General features: G+C 45.4%; 1 protein-coding gene across 5 annotated transcripts in view; it reads right to left on the reverse strand.

Moving 5' to 3' along the window:
- Positions 1-18,492, reverse strand: part of DYNC2I1 (dynein 2 intermediate chain 1) — a 49,313-nt gene that overhangs the window by 15,761 nt on the left and 15,060 nt on the right. For 2 of the 5 annotated variants that reach the window (XM_055335075.1, XM_055335073.1), the window contains 9 exons: positions 18,134-18,210; positions 15,422-15,476; positions 11,133-11,210; positions 10,177-10,393; positions 8,902-9,004; positions 6,792-6,921; positions 5,167-5,278; positions 4,220-4,314; positions 2,981-3,110 (listed from right to left, as the gene is read on the reverse strand). In XM_055335075.1, coding sequence (XP_055191050.1) covers positions 2,981-3,110; positions 4,220-4,314; positions 5,167-5,278; positions 6,792-6,921; positions 8,902-9,004; positions 10,177-10,393; positions 11,133-11,210; positions 15,422-15,476; positions 18,134-18,210 — 997 coding nt within the window. The remainder of the gene's footprint in view (positions 1-2,980; positions 3,111-4,219; positions 4,315-5,166; positions 5,279-6,791; positions 6,922-8,901; positions 9,005-10,176; positions 10,394-11,132; positions 11,211-15,421; positions 15,477-18,133; positions 18,211-18,492) is intronic. The other 3 variants (XM_055335074.1, XM_055335078.1, XM_055335076.1) reach the window with 3 other exon arrangements.

Genomic DNA, 18,492 nt, shown 5'->3' on the forward strand with positions numbered 1-18,492 from the left:
AATAAATAAATATAAATCAGGAACATGACAGGGATGTCCACTCTCACCACTGCTATTCAACATAGTACTAGATGTCCTTGCCTCAGCAATCAGGCAACAAAAAGAAATAAAAGGCATTCAAATTGGCAAAGAAGAAGTCAAACTCTCCCTCTTCGCCGATGACATGCTACTCTACATAGAAAAACCAAAAGCCTCCACCCCAAGATTGCTAGAACTCATATAGCCATTCGGTAGTGTGGCAGGATACAAAATCAATGCCCAGAAGTCAGTGGTGTTTCTATACACTAACAATGAGACTGAAGAAAGAGAAATTAAAGAGACAATCCCATTTACAACTGCACCCAAAAGCATAACATTCCTAGGAATGAACCTAACCAAAGAGGTAAAAGATCTCTACCCTAAAAACTACAGAACACTTCTGAAAGACATTGAGGAAGACACAAAGAGATGGAAAAATATTCCATGCTCATGGATTGGAAGAATTAATATTGTGAAAATGTCAATGTTACCCAGGGCAATTTACACATTTAATGCAATCCCTATCAAAATACCACAGACTTTCTTCAGAGAGTTGGAACAAATCATCTTAAGATGTGTGTGGAATCAGAAAAGACCCCGAATAGCCAGGGGAATATTAAAAAAGAAAACCATATCTAGGGGGATCACAATGCCAGATTTCAGGTTGTACTACAAAGCTGTGGTCAACAAGACAGTGTGGTACTGGCACAAAAACAGACACATAGATCAATGGAACAGAATAGAGAACCCAGAAGTGGACCCTCAACTTTATGGTCAACTAATATTCGACAAAGCAGGAAAGACTATCCACTGGAAGAAAGACAGTCTCTTCAATAAATGGTGCTGGGACAATTGGACAGCCACATGCAGAAGAATGAAACTAGACCACTCTCTTGCACCATACACAAAGATAAACTCAAAATGGATGAAAGATCTTTTTTTTTTTTATGATAGTCACACACAGAGAGAGAGAGAGAGAGAGAGAGAGAGAGAGAGGCAGAGACATAGGCAGAGGGAGAAGCAGGCTCCATGCACCAGGAGCCCGACGTGGGATTCGATCCGGGGTCTCCAGGATCACGCCCCAGGCCAAAGGCAGGCGCCAAACCGCTGCGCCACCCAGGGATCCCTGGATGAAAGATCTTAATGTGAGACAAGAGTCCATCAAATCCTAGAGGAGAACACAGGCAACACCCTTTTTGAACTTGGCTACAGTAACTTCTTGCAAGATACATCCATGAAGACAAGAGAAACAAAAGCAAAAATGAATTACTGGGACTTCATCAAGATGAGAAGCTTCTGCACAGCAGAAGAAACAGTCAACAAAACTAAAAAACAACCTACAGTGTGGGATAGGACACTTGCAAATGACATATCAGATAAAGGGCTAGGATCCAACATCTATAAAGAACTTATTAAACTCAACAGCAAAGAAACAAACAATCCAATCATGAAATGGGCAAAAGACATGAACAGAAATCTCACAGATTTCTCTGTGAGAAATGCTCTGCATCACTTGCCATCGGGGAAATACAGATCAAAACTACAGTGAAATACCACCTCACACCAGTGAGAATGGGGAAAATTAACAAGGCAGGAAACAACAAATGTTGGAGAGGATGCGGAGAAAAAGGGAACCCTCTTGCACTGTTGGTGGGAATGTGAACTGGTGCAGCCACTCTGGAAAACTGTGTGGAGGTTCCTCAAAGAGTTAAAAATAGACCTGCCCTACGACCCAGCAATTGCACTGCTGGGGATTTACCCCAAAGATACAGATGCAGTGAAACACCGGGACACCTGCACCAATGTTTATAGCAGCAATGTCCACAATGGCCAAACCATGGAAGGAGCCTCGGTGTCCATCGAAAGATGAATGGATAAAGAAGATGTGGTTTATGTAAAGAATGGAATATTACTCAGCCATTAGAAATGACAAATACACACCATTTGCTTAGACGTGGGTGGAACTGAGGGTATTATGCTGAGTGAAATAAGTCAATCGGGGAAGGACAAACAGTATATGGTCTCATTCTTTTGGGGAGTATAAAAAAAAAATAGTGAAAGGGAATAGAGGGGAAAGGAGAAAAAATGAGTGGGAAATATCAGAAAGGGAGACAGAAGATGAGAGACTCCTAACCTTGGGAAATGAACAAGGGGTGGTAGAAAGGGAGGTGGGCGGGGGTGGGGGTGACTGGGTGATGGGCACTGAGGGGGGCACTTGACGGGATGAGCACTGGTTGTTATTCTATATGTTGGCAAATTCAACACCAATAAAAAATAAATTTAAAAAAATATATAAACCTTTAGACATAAAAAATGCATGGTCATGCGTGTTAATGGCAGCTTGGCTCCCCTCGCTCAGCATCTGGTGCTCTGGGGCCAGCTGAGGTCTGAGGACCAGGACCCATTAAGAACAGCTCTCATCTTTAAAAAAAAAAAAAAAAAAAAAAGGGCAGCCGGGGTGGCTCAGGGGTTTAGCGCTGCCTTTGGCCCTGGGAGACCCGGGATTGAGTCCCATGTCAGGCTCCCTGCGTGGAGCCTGCTTCTCCCTCTGCCTTTGTCTCTGCCTCTGTCTCTCTCTGTCTCTCCTGAATAAATAAATAAACTCTTTAAAAAGAAAAAAAGCGGCTCTCATACGGCTCACTGGACACCCACTGCACACTCCCTTAGGCAGCTCCCTGGGGCCCTCCCCTCCGAGAAACCAAGTAATAGGACTGAGAAAGACACAGGACCTGCACTACCCACAGTAGCTCAGCCTCTGCTCCCTTCCAGGACAGCCTCCCCTGACCTTCGGCAGTGCCTGCAGCTCTACTTGAGAACCAACCTCATGCTTCACTGCAGACACTGAATGTGTTCTGTATTCAGTAGACCCCGTGACGTGGGCACAGGACGCAACAGGAGGGGTCACCACTTTACCATAGGTGCCTGCTTTCAGACAGACAGCACAGCAAGGACAGACCCTTACCCTGAAGGAAGGGCAGGCTGGTGTTCAGCTGGGAGGAGCTGTCACTGATGGCCAAGGTGCCGTCCACTGCCCCGGGGCTCCAGCTAGGCTCTGCGGCCACACGGTCCTCTTCCAGCAGAACCGCAATCACCTGCATTTCAAATACATTCACTTTGATAAGAAACACAAAGCATGTATCATGACCTACACATCTCTCCATTCCTGACAATGGCCACTGACCTCCAGGACATCACAGAGATGGACAGAATGAAAGGATAATGTTCTTTCTGAAAGTAAGAGACTAACAGGTAAAGTTCCACGAACACAAACTCCACAACAGAGTCATTATTTAATGTTAAATGTCATTTTTTATAGTAAATGCTCTGCTAAAAATAACAGGAGGGGAAAACAGCCGACACCCCAGTTTCTTGATTAAAGAAGACGTATAAACATTGCCAGGCACACACCAGCACCATCTTTCCCACATGGCCACGGCAAGGACAAAATGAGCAGTGCCTCGCTAGAAGGGCTCTAACAGAGTCAGGTGCACCCAGGCAGGATGGAGGCACCAGCATGGGAGGCTGGGGCAGGGGAGGAAGCACAGCTGGGAGGTCGAGGTCAACCCTGACCCCACTGAGCTCCAGGCCTCACTCATTCCCACGCCAGCCCCATTTCCCAAGCGCTGTCTCCTCGTAGCTCCCCAGGGACTGACCCTCCAAGGGGAAACTACATCAAAGCATGATCGCTCCATAAAGAGCAACTCTCCATGACACAGCACAGGGACGAAGGGGCCACCACGTGTGCAGAACATGGACAGAAGAACAGGCTGCCTCCAAATCCACAGGTCAGGGTCCACTCATTGCACATGGCAGACAACTGAGGACGGGGGTACTGGGAATGCTGATCCTCTGGACAGACACACGGAAACATGGGGGCCAAGTGTTCAGAGACAGCTGTGGGGGCATGTGGCAGGAGTGCGGGGCTCGGACAAGGCCGCAGCCACGAGGTGATAACCAGCAGCTCACATGAGGTTCCACAGCCATTCCCATTATCTTGTATTTTGTGAATTTACACCATCGGCTAAAAATCATGGATTTGCTCATTTCTAACGCCTGGTGCATGCCTGCCCTGACAGCATGCTACGCCTGTTTCTTAGTCTGTATTTATTTCAAGAATGTATTTGGTATTAAAGCACAGAATCCAAATCCACAGTCAGCGTTGTGGGCCGATGAGTGTGGACAGACATAGGGCAGTGCGTACCTGGCAAGCAGCGCGAAGGAAGCTGGCCAGCCTGGGCGTGTTGACCTTCGGGGCTGCGGCCACCTCACGGACATCTCCACTCCCGCTCCTGCTCCCTAGAGAGAAAGGGACTGAACCCACTGAGCTGACCCTAACTTCATGTCTTACACACCTCAGGGACCAAAGAGCTGTTACCAACTTTTCCATGGAAGGAAAAGCCAGAGAATTTACATTGTACTCTCGAGATTTACCATGATGCTTCCAAAAGCAGCTACATCTTGTTTCACAGAAGGTCTGGACACAGAGTCCTACTCACAAGCACTAAGTTAAAGGCATCAATTCAATCACTTTGCAAGCGTTTGGTGGGGGTAGATCTGGGGATCTTCTGCGCTCAGGGTGTGGTCTCCCACAGGAAAAGGAGCGCCAGCGCCCAGGGCATACAGATGAGTCCTCAGATAGGCTGGCAGGAGGATGATGCTGTTGTGCAGCAGGATACCATGCACTCCTGGGGTCCACTCTTTGCACAGAAGTAACACATCTGCAAACTGTGCCTGACACATGAAATTCTCTATTAATGAGCACAGGCCCATTTCAAAGTGCTTGTTTGGGACACAGACGCCTCTGTGTTCAGGAATAAAGTGTTACAAACCCCGGTCAAGGGGCGCTGGGCCTTTGGCTCCAGTCATGACCCCGGGATCCAGAGATCAAGTCCCACATCAGGGTCCCCGCAGAGAGCCTGTTCTCCCTGTGTCTCTGCCTGTCTTTCATGAATAAATAAATAAAATCTTAAAAAAAAAAAAAAGTCAAGGGACACAGTGGGCCTCCTGCTCAAGCTAACATGGGTGGCTCCTGAACACAGGTCTGCTCTCATGGAGAGTTTCGGGGGCCCCCCAGCCTCACGCTAACAACCACATGGAACACACTCAACACCGGCACCAACACAAGGACGCTGCACTGTGGGTGCTCACCCCCTGACACAGCCGTGCCCTCTCCAGGGTGCTGCGTCCACACCCCCCTGGTCTCAATCTCTTCTGTCTGGATGTCTCGGTCAACATTATCCTCATTGTACTGAACATAGGCCTTAAAGAAGAGAGAGATGCAGGAATTAGTACCAGGTTTCAACTTCAGAGCAATTTCTCATCACTGGAAAGAAAAAACAGTTAAAATGATTAAAGTTAATAATGTGTCTTCTTGCCTCCATCAAAATAAAAAATATTGTGGTATAAATAACAATCATGCAAAGACCACTTGTCCTAAATGCTGATATCCATAGACCTAATTTTTGAAAGTCTTCAAAAAGTCACACTAAACTGTTGGGTAAAACCTGGACAGAGCAGTGGAGGGAGCGCGCTGAGGCTGAGGCAGACTCCCGAGTCCCTGAAGGGAACTGATCCAGGCAGGACTGCGACAACCAAGGCTCCTGACGTGGGGCTGATGACAGAGGGCTGCGGGTACGGGGCCTGTGCCCCTCATCTCCGCCCCAGGGGAACCCCTAGACTCAACAGGAGGTTCCAGTACGAACCCAAGGACCGGGGGTGCCTCCCTCAGACAGAGCTCCTCCCGACCCCGCATAGCCAACAGCATCCACCACCCCTACTCCAACTTCACAGGGTCCTTGGCTTCACAAACTGCTTTACGCTTGCTGCCTTCCTCCTGGAGCTCTTCATCTGAGCACGGACCCCCACGTGAATCTTCTCATGGGGGATCAAGGACCCTGGAGACCTCCACTCCCACAAGGCAGATGCTCCCACATCCCTGGTCTGAGAACACTGCCACCTCACCCCCCAGTGTTCTAGTCTCTGATGACACACTTTGGCTTTGCAAGACTAAACACATTCCTTATTCTTTTTATTTTTTTAAAGATTTTATTTATTTATTCATGAGAGACATAGAAAGAGGCAAAGACACAGGCAGAGGGAAAAGCAGGCCCCATGCAGGGAGTCCGATGCGGGACTCGATCCTGGGACTCAGGGATCACACCCTAAGTTGAAGGTAGACACTCAACCACTGAGCCACCCAGGCATCCCAATACAACATTTCTTATCTCAAAACGGTACATGCTTCCATAAAGATGATTTTGTTACTAACAGCTCCGCGATGAGTAACATGTGCAAAACAGCGAGGTAATCTTCCCTAGGCCAGGAGGACCAACTCTGAAGCCAGGGCGTGTCGGCTTTTGGAGGTCTGTCCTGTCACCTCTGTCCTGCTGAGAGTCTTACATCCGCATTGGGGACAGAAGAACACTGTACGAGAGGACTCCCGACTTTAGAACCTCTATGGTCTTACTGGAAGATGGACAGCCATGCAACTAATGCGTAGGATACTATGGGGAAGTACAAAGTGTGGAGTGCCCCAATCCACCCCTGGGGGGGTGGGCATCTGCCCACACTCAAGCCTGTGTGGCATCTGCGGGTATGTGCACAGTCTCTCCATGTTCACGAGCACCACACAACCAAGGGGTTCTCTTTCCCTCAGGTCTCTACCCCCTGCACCGTTCCCCAGCTCTATCCACAACAAGATGCAGAACGGCATAAGCATACCTTCCTGCACTTTACGTGCTTTTTGTCACTTAGTTAACACACCTTCCACTAACCTGCTTGGTGTTTTTTTTCCCAAAATTTCTGATGTACATGTCGTACTCATTTACTGGCGGTAGATCCAAGAGAGAGAAGGTAAATGAAAAATCCAAGTCAATAAGCCGAAGCAGTTTTGTACTCCGCGTCCTTTAAAATAAATTGGAAACGACAAAAGTTAAATTAATACTATGCAAAGGAAAAACAAGGAGAGTGTAAGGAATCTCATGATCCAATCAGGTAATCGTCAAGGCCCACTGTGTGTGTGGGTGTAGGTCTGAGGTATTTAATAGTTGCTGACAATAAGACAGTCAAGCACACACTATGAAGCAATTATAGGATGAACCAAACTGTTGAGTATTCTAATTCCATGCACCTAGTAGCAAGTGCACACCTAGAATTTTCATGGAAAGCAACCACCTCACTTCATGGATTGACATCGTGGTCAGAGGCTCACATTCTGTGATGTCACCTGGGTCATAGCCAGGTGCATGCTGTTCTCTGGGCCGCTCCTCTGAGATGACGGGACAGGAAGTGGCCAAGCAGCCCCCGACACAGCTCATCGCCCCCTGCCCAATGGGCCTGCCCACACACTGCCTGCCCGTGCGTGGCTTTCCTGGGCCTCACACTGCTCCTCGGCCACTGGAGCTGGGCTCTCCGTCCTTCTGGCTACCCTGATGTGGCATGCCCAGGGACCTCTGCCTGGCCAGAGTGTTTTCTCTCTTTCATGGACTGTGATTTCCACAAGTTGGGGCTCAGCATGCATGTGGGCAATGGTCCTCCACCACTTGGGCATCTTGCAAATGGGATCTGCTCCCTCTCTCCCTGTGTTCGCTCCCATCCTTGGGTTTTACCAAAAATGCCATCTTCCCATAATCTTACTCTCTGGCCACTGTCACCATCCTCCCAAATCAGTCCTTTCAGTCCTCCACATGTAGTATAATTCCTGACCTGAAATAATTCACATAATACACATATGCACCACGTATCATAATATGGCAACATCCCAGGGTCTGCTGCCCAGCGCCAGGTGACCACCCACAGAGAGCTCCCCCTGCCCCTGACAATCACTATACAGAACTTGGTAACGATCATCTTCATGCTTTGCAAAATACGGTTTTATCTTACATTTATATATGCCTAAACATCACACCGTGTGGTTCTGATGATCTCTGAGTTTATAAAAATTATGTTAAACTATATGTAGTTTCCAAGACTTGAATGAGGTGAAAGCAAAAACAAAACCCAGCCATAGAGGCAAAAACTGGTTTTGCTACCTCACTGGGAGGCCCAAAATATGAGGACAACAAAAATGATATGAAAACTTACTCTTATTATTCATGATTCATTTGTTCATTAAGCAAAGTTTCCTGAGGACCTACTAAGGCCACGTACTGAGCTACATGAAAACCATTTAATTTTTACATTTACTCCTAAATCATATTTGAGTTTAATATGGCAGACCCTTGACTCGAGACTGTATCCTTGACTTTTATAACCTTCTGAGCTGTAAGCTCAGACCATGACCTCTGGCTGTCCTGGCCCAGGACTCAGCTCCACTGCTCACCAGATGTGGCCCTTGAGCCCACTCTCCTCATCTATGAAGTGGGGCTCTAGGAGCCTGGTGAGCAGCTAACCCAGGAGGCCCATGCCCAGGGCATGGGGAAAAACCGCATGTCATGTTTTCCCAGCTCCTAGTCCTTCTGACCCTTACAGCTGCCTCAGCTTCCTCATCGGAGAAACAGATGCAGGGACACCGAGCTCACCCTGGGCTCACCCTAGGCTTGCAGGTGTGGAGCACAGGTGATGCTGGCTGTGCCTCAACGGGGAGCAGCAGCGAGATGCGGCGAGTGCCATGCTTGCTCAGTTCTGGGAGGTGCAGCCCTAGGAGCCTGCCTCTGCCACCACAGAGCCTGACGCCTGGGCTGACCAGAATCTACAAACACTAAACACCACGCGGCGGGAGACAGCAGCGCATGCTTACACTGTTACACCATATCTGAACATGGACAAGTGTAGCACAAATTTAAAAATCAGGGATGAAAATAAAAAGAAAAGCTCTATTTTTTAACCTATGTCAAAGTCTATTGAAACTCCATGATACACCTCACAAATTCCTAACACACCTACTTTTGCTTAAGGGCCTGAGTCCGACTCTTCTGACGGCGTGAGGCTGTTGCAAAATCCACGAAAATTCCACAAACAGGGGCTCTGGAAGGGGAGCTGTTTGCATCTGTACAAAAAAGAAAGCTATTTTGTGAAGCTGAACTATTTCTTTCAAGCAGGAGCTGCTCTGGCTACAGAAACACCGGTTTCACTCTAAGCTGAGGGCACTCGCCAGCTCAGTTCCGTTGCCTGTGCGGTGGGCACAAAGGGTCCTGGGGCGCCCGGCTGGCTCTGTTGGAACAGGTGACTTCATCTCCTGGTCATGAGTTCGGGCCCCATGTAGGGCGTAGAGATTACTTAAAACAAAACTTTAAAAAATGAGGCTAATAATCATCCTGCCTGACCTTTATTTGGATTATTACATCGTATTAATTACTAATCATAATTAGTTGTATTAATCACTATTTTACTAGGTAATTTAAAGCAGTGTCTTATCTAGTAATATTTTTAATAATATCCTATTTAACCTTTTGTGCTATATTTAATGCTATTTTATCAGAATGTCATAGCTTTCCCTTTAAGCAACTTTAAAATACTCACTTCCATTCTTTTAATTTAATTTAATTTTTTTATTCATGAGACAGAGACAGAGAGAGAGGCAGAGACACAGGCAGAGGGAGAAGCATGCTCCATGCAGGGAGCCTGACGTGGGACTCTATCCCGAGACTCCAGGGCCACACCCCGGGCTGAAGGCAAGCACTAAACCGCTGAGCCATCCAGGGATCCCCTACTCACTTCTATTCTTACATGTGACTTTATCACACCGCAATGCCAAGAATTTTTGAGAACACATTTCTAATTTCGTACAGGATATCCTTGAGGAAGAAGGGCCCACTAGGGAGCGCTCATGAGACATGTCCAGTGGGTCACATTCCTCACTGCAACCACGGCCCACATCTGCTCTGAGCCTCCCGCCAGCAGGGTCCTTTTCCTTGTGAAACGCAAAGAGGGTGGCACCAGAAAACAGGAACACACAGCGCAGACGGACCGCTCCAGGGCCACTGGTTCCTGCGTGGGTGCCCGGGAATGATGTGTGCTCACAGCCACCTGCAGGCAGCAGGCATGAACCCAAGTGGGGAGGCCACGCGCAGCTTCTCCACCCTGCACACTCATTGCCAGAGTCCTCTCTAGCACTGTTGCAGGAGCACGAGGCCTGCATCTCTGCCCGATAACAGTGACTCTGTCCACAAGGACTGTGCAGGCGTGGCACCCTCTGTCCTGAGACACAGATGCATGTACCTGTCTCTGAGCTCCTCTCACCCTCCAACAGACCTTGCTTCTGTGATAGTCTGTAGGACAACTCGCCAATCCTTTCGTTTTCTGCATTAATGGCTTTATGAATTTCCTGTATCTCCCTTTTTCTGGCCAGAGGAAGCTCTTCAATCTTCTCTTTCAGTTCCAGCTCATTAGAGCTATCATCATCTCCATCACAAACCTCAAAGTCATCTTCATAGTCCTACAAACAATAATCACATTTTTGGAACATTTAAGACAAACTGGCTTTAAAGCACACACATTTGGAACAAAACATACAATTTAGAATTTAAAACAGACAAAACGTTCATTATGACTAAGAAAGATTTTCATAGTTTACAGATGTCAATGCCACTGAGTTATAAATCTCTATAAGCTGATAACTTATCCTCTGAAAATGAACCACACTGTATAGATTTATGTACACAGACAGCCATTATAACGATAAAGTGGTCACATTTTTGTGCTGAGGCTGTGACAGTGTGTGTATATATAAACACATTTACAAATATACATTTGGAGATCCCTGCTTGGCTCAGTGGTTTAGCGCCTGCCTTTGGCCCAGGGCATGATCCCGGAGTCTCGGGATCGAGTCCCATGTTGGGCTCCCTGCATGGAGACTGCTTCTCCCTCTGCCTGTGTCTCTGTCTCTCTCTCTCTCTCTCTCTGTGTCTTTCATGAATAAATAAATAAAATATTTAAAAAAAAACATATACATCTGTTCCAACAGACACATACATGTTTGGATGCAGTGCCCTTAATGGGCTAAATTGTAAAACCATGTAATCACACCACATTGGTAATAACCCTAAATCAAACAGACATGGAATATTAAGAGCAACAAAAAGAGAGAAATATCAAGCTATGTAGTTACTATACTTAAGCAGATTGTAAGAACAAATTATTTTTAAACTTGGAAAAATTTTAACTTTTATACAGACTTCAAAATCATCTTCAAAACAAGCTGCATATTCGTCAGCCCCAGCATTTTCTGAATCAATGTCCTCCTTTTCAATTTCCTAGAGGTAAAAATCAAACATATAAAAAAAAATCAATCATAAATTTGAATCTTGCAAATAGGCTGGGAAAATGTTTTCTAAGATTAATTTAATATTGCTAATTTTAAAACGTATTTATAAAATTAACATAACCCGGGACACCTGGGTGGCTCAGCGGTTGGGCATCTGCCTTCGGCTCAGGGCATGGTCCCGGAATCTGGGATTGAGTCCCACATCACGCTCCCTGTGAGGAGACCGCTTCTCTCTCTGCCTCTCTCTCTCTCTCTCTCTCTCTCTCTCTCTCTCTCTCTGTGTGTGTGTGTCTCATAAATAAATAAAATAAAAAACAACTAACATAACCCAACTTCAACTTCTTTAAGAAATGCCATGCTAGCTAGTAGATATAACCATAAAGAGAAAAAAGTTCATGAATTTATCCTTTCTGACAAACCCTAGAACTCTGACAAAAGCTGTAACAGGAGGGTCTTAGCAAGGGCAGATGAGCTGTGCCCCTCAGAATCGGAGCACACCCCCACCACCTCATTACTCCCGGCCTGGGGATAGCCGGGGTTCACTATGTCAGGCTCTGGAGGTGTAGGGAGACTGCACGGATACCCTACAGCCATGTCGTGCAGGAGTTTTCAGCAAAACTCACAGCATCTTGCTGCTGAATCCTGTTTCAGACACATACATGTTTGGATGCAATGCCCTTAATGGGCTAAATTGTAAAACCCGGACCCCTGACACACACACACGAGGGGACTCTGCACCACGTCCAAGGCTGCATCCCCAGTGTGTGCCAGGCTCCCTGCTGGGGGTGGCAGAGCTGACACATCACCTCTTTGCAGAGCTAGAGCCCAGGCAGGGATGATGACGACAAGGTGCCACCAGCAGCAGCTCAAGCACCCTTCCTCCGTGGCATTAAGCAGATCGGATACTGATTGGATCTGGTCTGTTATCAAAGATGTCCTCCTAGAAGTAGTGCCACTTCTGCAATCTCCCTGGGCTGGTGTATATTTCTGGAAATAATCTGCTACTTGACTCTGACTGATAACAAAGCACATGTTTTGAGATGTCTAGTTAGTCTCTTCAATTCTCCTCAACTTTCCTGAATTTCAATACAGAGCAATGATGAAAAGGTTGGTGAATCCCTCAGCTGGAACTATGCCCCTGCCACACTCCCTGCAAAACCTTCCGTGTCCCCATAGAGAATGGCTGTGGTGTCCGTGTGCACACAGCGAGTCACACCTCCTCCAGGCTGGAACCAAGACACCTTCAACACCACCCCGGACTCTCACATTACAATCTGCCTCCCCTTCATGCCAATACTCTGCTGTCTACAAGGAATAATAACTACCCTGATAAAAAGGTACGAGCAAAGCCAAGAATCACGAGTAAAAGCGCATCTTTGGAGAGGAGCGCCAAAACACACTCTCCTCACCACCCTTTTTTGTCTTCCTTGCCTCCAAGCAGCTTCCACGGGAAGGCACCAGTCAGCCAGCAATAACCCAGTAATCCAGAGCAGCCCCAGACCTCACCTGGCCTCCACAGAAGTGCTGCCCTCAGTGGTTGAGGACTGGGATTTTGGCCCTGAGGCATACAAACACGGTCACCTAGGGCAAGTAACACCTGTGCCTCGGTTTTCTCTTCTGAGAAATGGGAACAGAACAGTACAGTGGTCCCCCCACCAGGGATGCAAGCCAAGACCCCTAAAACTGTGGATGATACCAACTCCCATACACACTACATTTTTCCTACACATACGTACCTATGATAAAATCTAATTTAAGGATTTAAGGTGAACAACAACTAATAATAAAATACAACAGGGCAGCCCAGGTGGCTCAGTGGTTTAGCGCCACCTTCAGCCCAGGGCATGATCCTGGAGACCCAGGATTGAGTCCCACATCGGGCTCCCTGCATGGAGCCTGCTTCTCCTTCTGCCTGTGTCTCTGCGCCTCTCTCTCTCTCTCTCTCTCTCTCTCTGTGTGTGTGTGTGTCTCATGGATAAATAAAATCTTTAAATAATAATAATAATAGTAATAATAATACAATTATGATAACCTGTAGTAAAAGTTCTATGATTCTGGTCTCTCTCTCTCTCTCAAAACATCCTCCTGTCCTGCACTCACCCTTTTCGGGATGATGTGCACTGATAAGATGCCTATGTGATGACCTGAAGGGAGGTGAGGGACGAAGGCATGTGACGCAGCGCTAAGCTACTGCTGAGCTTCTGACAACGCGTCAGGGGAGCATCATCTGCTCCCAGACCACTGCTGACCACGACATCTGAAACTGTGGGGAAGGGGGCACCACTGGACCTAATTCCTAGTGACAGCGGCTGATAAAGTGACCCAGGAAGGGAAGCACTATTTCCATTCCTGTTGTGGTCACTGGCACGAGACATCAATACCCACAACTATTCAGTGGATAAAACTGGGGACACCATGGTACATTGCCATGAAGAAAATAAGGAGCTTTCCATGTATCCAGAAAATCATCCTGCATATTATAGGCTTCTCATAAGGCTGAAGACTTAAAACAAGATAAACTCAGTGTTGATGCTCTAAAACATAGGACCTAATTATAAGCAAAAGCGAGCTGTCAAACACATTCAAGAATCCTTCAGGGGAAAAATATATCACATATTTTCCTCTGCTGGCAAAAAGAAAAAAAAAACAATGTAAACTATATCTTATTGATATTTTTATATTGATTACCTGTTGAAAGAATATTCCAGAAGAGCTGCATTGTATAACATGTTATTAAAATGAATTTTGTTTCTTTTTGCCTTTTTACTGTGATTAGAGAATTTATAATCATAAATGTGGCTCACATTATAACTCTAGTTAACAGTGCTCAACCAGAGCTCACAAGAATTGGAAGACATAAGGAAAACACTATAAAATCTATATTTTTTCATCCAACAATTCAGTTCAATAATTTATCCCCAAAAGGTGTGTGGCAGATCTGCATCATTTGAACAATGAATTGAGAAAAACAGGAGGCTGCATGGGGGTGGGGGCGAGGGGGGTGCATGTGCAAAACAGAAAAAAGGCATCACTAAGTCCCAAATACATAGACTAACATACAGTTGTAAGTAAAAGATAGTATAGCAAAAAGATTACCTAGGAAGAAGCTGTTGTAAGGTTAACTTTTTTCCTTAGCTGCGGCTTTACCTAGATGATGAGTGATCCACCTCCCTCCCCCAAAACTGAATGAATAAAACATACCCACACCGGAACAACACATGCCCTGTGATATACTTGACGTAAAATTCCATGTGTTTGCATACAGAATAGAGGTACATAAAAATATGGCACAAAATGTCAGATGATTATCTCAAGGTCACGGGTTTCAGATAACTACCAAAGAAAATGACAGAACAAATTCTTCTTCAGAAGTAATAACCCAAAGTTGCTTGCCACATAATAACAAAACAACAAACGGGAAAATGGCTGGATGATAATTAAAACCTAAGGCCCGCTACTTTGTAGTTCCTAAATATGCACCATGAGGACTATTGTCATGGTACTAATGATGATGTGCTCCGAAACACAGGGACTGGGAATGGCCCTCCATCCGCAGCAGACAGCTGCGGGAGGGTGGACCACATGTGGGGAGCCGGTGTTGGTAACGTATGGACAGAATGTGCCCACAAGGTCATCGGACACTGGGTTTCCTGTGGGAAGACTTTACCACAGAGGCAATTTCCTCACTTGCCAGGTTTCTGACCTCTTCTGGAGACAGCCGTGGTGATCCCTGTGTCCAGGAGCTTGCTCCTTCCCCTACAGGGCCTAGTGCACTGGTGGGAAATGCTGTCACTCTATCACCTAGTGAAAGGCGGCCCAAGTCTCTACAATCATAGAATCTCCATTTCTCCCTTTAACTCTGTATTTGGAGGCTTTTGTTGGGTATGTGTTCTTTTACAGCTGTGACATCTTCCATCATCACAAAGGTCCTTACTTTCACTAACCTTCTGTCTCAGGGTCAATCCTGTCTCACTCTAGTGAAGCCACTCGAGCTCCAACACACCTGCCACGTGATGCTTTATCTTGTCCAGTTTTCTACTTTCAATCTATTTGAGTCTTTTAATCTAAATACGTCTACTATGTCCTCAAGTAAACCCATCTGCAGGCAAAGCCTATCTCAGGCACTGCCTCCCAAGGGAATCACAAACTGAGACTCATGGCTAATCTGGCTGCATAATAAAATTAACATAAATGTCTTACCTTCCTTCTTGAGTCTTTATCTTTTCCATTATTTCTTACTAAATTCTGTGTATACCTAGAAATTATGATCAAATTCAAAATTAATTTTAAACAAAGACTTGAAACATGAAGCATTTTACATTTCAGTGAAGGCCCTTACCAATATCTGATGTCACTAAGGGCTGCAATAGCCTGGCAAACTTCTGAAGCATGTCTCATTAGAACTGCAGACACTAAAGTCCTTCTACATGTTTAGTATTTCAGCAGCAATTCAAGAAAGAGAATATCCTCAGTAGAAAGAAGAAACTATGTGTTTTAATGAAGTTGTATGTATGTATGACTCTCTCTCCTTATGAGTTCTAGAATACTCCTGTAATTTTATTAGTCGATCCCAAATATTATTTTACATTTAACATATTTGTATTCCTAAGGGAAAGATTTAACTTAAAATATGTTCTATTTTTTTAAAATTTTTAAAGATTTTTATTTATTTATTCGTGAGAGACACACAGAGAAAGAAGCAGAGACAGAGCAGAAGGAGAAGCAGGCTCCCTTCAGGGAGCCCGATGTGGGACTTGACCCCAGGACCCCAAGATCACACCTTGGGCAGAAGGCAGGTGCCAAACCTCTGAGCCACCCAGGCGTCCCACATTCTATTTCTTAAATCAGATTTTATACATTGGTGAGGGCCTAAAATTTAGGCTTTCAGAATTCCAAAATGATTCTCCATTTTCTGAAGACACAGAGAAGTGAGAAGCCCTGTGCAGCCCAGCAGGTCTGCAGCACAAAGTCTGGGAACCTGCATCCCCAGTGTAAGTGCTAGCTTTGCTCAGACTTCAAAATTCAGGCAAAGTACTTTTAACTCGAGTTTCCCTGATCTGAAAAGGAATTATCAAATCTGGTTGTCATAATAACAAATTAAAATCTAGAGAGCTTACACCCAAACTCTACTCTGTAATCTTCATCAAAATAAAAGACTTCCTCACAGCAAAGGAAACAATCAACAAAACTACAAGGCAACCTCCAGGATGGGAGAAAATATTCGCAAATGTCTTATCTGATAAAGGGTTAGTATCCAAAATATATAAAGAACTTTTAAAACTCAATACCCCCAAAATTTCAATTTACAAATGGGCAGAAGATATGAACATTTTTCCAAAGGACATCAGATGGTCAACAGACACATGGATGGATGCTCAACATCTCTCATCATCAGGGAAACGCAGATGAAACCATGATGAGCTATCACCTCACATCTATCAGGATGGCTAAAATCAACAACTCAAGAAACAAGAGGTGTTGGGAGGATGTGGAGAAAGGGGAACCCTCCTGCCTTGTTGGTGGGGATGCAAACTGGTGTAGCCACTGTGCAGAACAGGATGGATGTTGCTCAAAGTTAGAAATAGAGCTACTGTATGATCCAGTAATCATATGACTGGGTATCTACCAAAAGGGTACAAAGATATGGATCCAAAGGTGCATATAAACATGTGCCCAAAGTTTATAGCAGCGTGGTTCACAACAGCCACACCACGAAAGCAGCTCAAGTGTCCCCAGGCTGATGAACAGAGAGAATATGTTGTATATATACACACTGGAATATTACCCAGCCACCAAAAAGAGTGAGATCCTGCCATTTGCAACCACATGGATGGAGCAAGAGTATTATGCTAAATGAAATAAGTCAGTCAGAGAAAGACAAATACCATATGCTTTCACTCATATGTGGAATTTCAGAATTGAAACAAAGAAGCAAAGGGGGGTAAAAAAGGGAAGCAACCAAGAAACAGACTGTTAACTCTGTAGAACACAGTGCTGGTCACCAAAGAGGAGGGGACGGGGGTAGGTGAGACAGGTGACAGGATTGAGGAGTGGTGTATGGCAGTGCTGAATTCCTACATTCTACACTTGATACTGGTATTTCACTGTGTGTTAAGCAACTGGAACTTAAATTAAAACTTGCGGGCAGCCCTGGTGGCGCAGCGGTTTAGCGCCACCTGCAGCCCGGGGTGTGATCCTGGAGACCCGGGATTGAGTCCCACATTGGGTTCCCTGCATGGGGCCTGCTTCTCCCTCTGCCTGTGTCTCTGCCTCTCTCTCTCTCTATGTCTCTATGAATAAATAAATAAAATCTTAAAAAAAAAAAAAAACTTCCAAAAAAAATCTAGAGCTTATGTACAAAATGAGAATTTACCCACAAACTCTCATTTGTAATCTTCACAAAACAGGTGCTGTTATGAGACTTTTGCCAGTGAAGAAACAGCTCTGGAGGGCTGCCCAACATGCCAAGTAGAGGCAGGCATGGCATTCCTGCAGGTCATTAAGGCTGCAAGGCCAAAGAAAACAAATTTCATTTGTGCTCTGACTTACAGACACTGGTCGGGGGGCACTGGCTGGCAGAAAGAGGAGCCAGGAGCTCACCTGCAGAAACTGTACCCTCTCCAGCCATTGAGTTCAGCAAGGGCAGGGGCCGCCTCTCACATATGCACACCTCAAAGTGAATACTGATTCTCAAGTTTGTGTGAGCAAATATAAAAAAGGCAAAGTAGGACTAGTAATTTATAACAAGTTCCCAAGCTCCTCTAGTGCACCTAGAATATAACTTGGAGGGGCTGTATCAAGACTAAATGAAGTATATCTATAATTCACTCTCATTACTGGCTATAATCAGGCCCAGTAAGAAAAACTCATTTTAAAGCATTCTATGAGAAGCACAGTGCACAGAACAGTCACCAGAGAGCGCATGTTCCTTCCTGGCTGCCGGCTGGATCTCTCCTTGAACTTGCACCCCGATTTCTGTGCTCATTGTTCTATGAAACAAAAAATTCCATGACACTCATTAGTATATCATAATGAAGTAACTACTAATAAACTCCGTAAAACAAGCATGGACTCAAAATTTAAAAAAGCATCTGCACCACAGGTATCTTCTGAAATAACTGTTTTTACCAGCTATCTTCAGTAAATTACATAATGCAAGGAAGATGAGTAAAGGCAACTACCTTAGTAAGTAAAAGACATCTATGCTTATCAATTTCACATTACTTCAGATACATTTGACTAGTTCCTCATACTGCTTAAAATTATGAACT

This window comes from Nyctereutes procyonoides, unplaced genomic scaffold, assembly GCF_905146905.1.
Source record: "Nyctereutes procyonoides isolate TBG_1078 unplaced genomic scaffold, NYPRO_anot_genome, whole genome shotgun sequence".
NCBI classification, from domain to species: domain Eukaryota; kingdom Metazoa; phylum Chordata; class Mammalia; order Carnivora; family Canidae; genus Nyctereutes; species Nyctereutes procyonoides.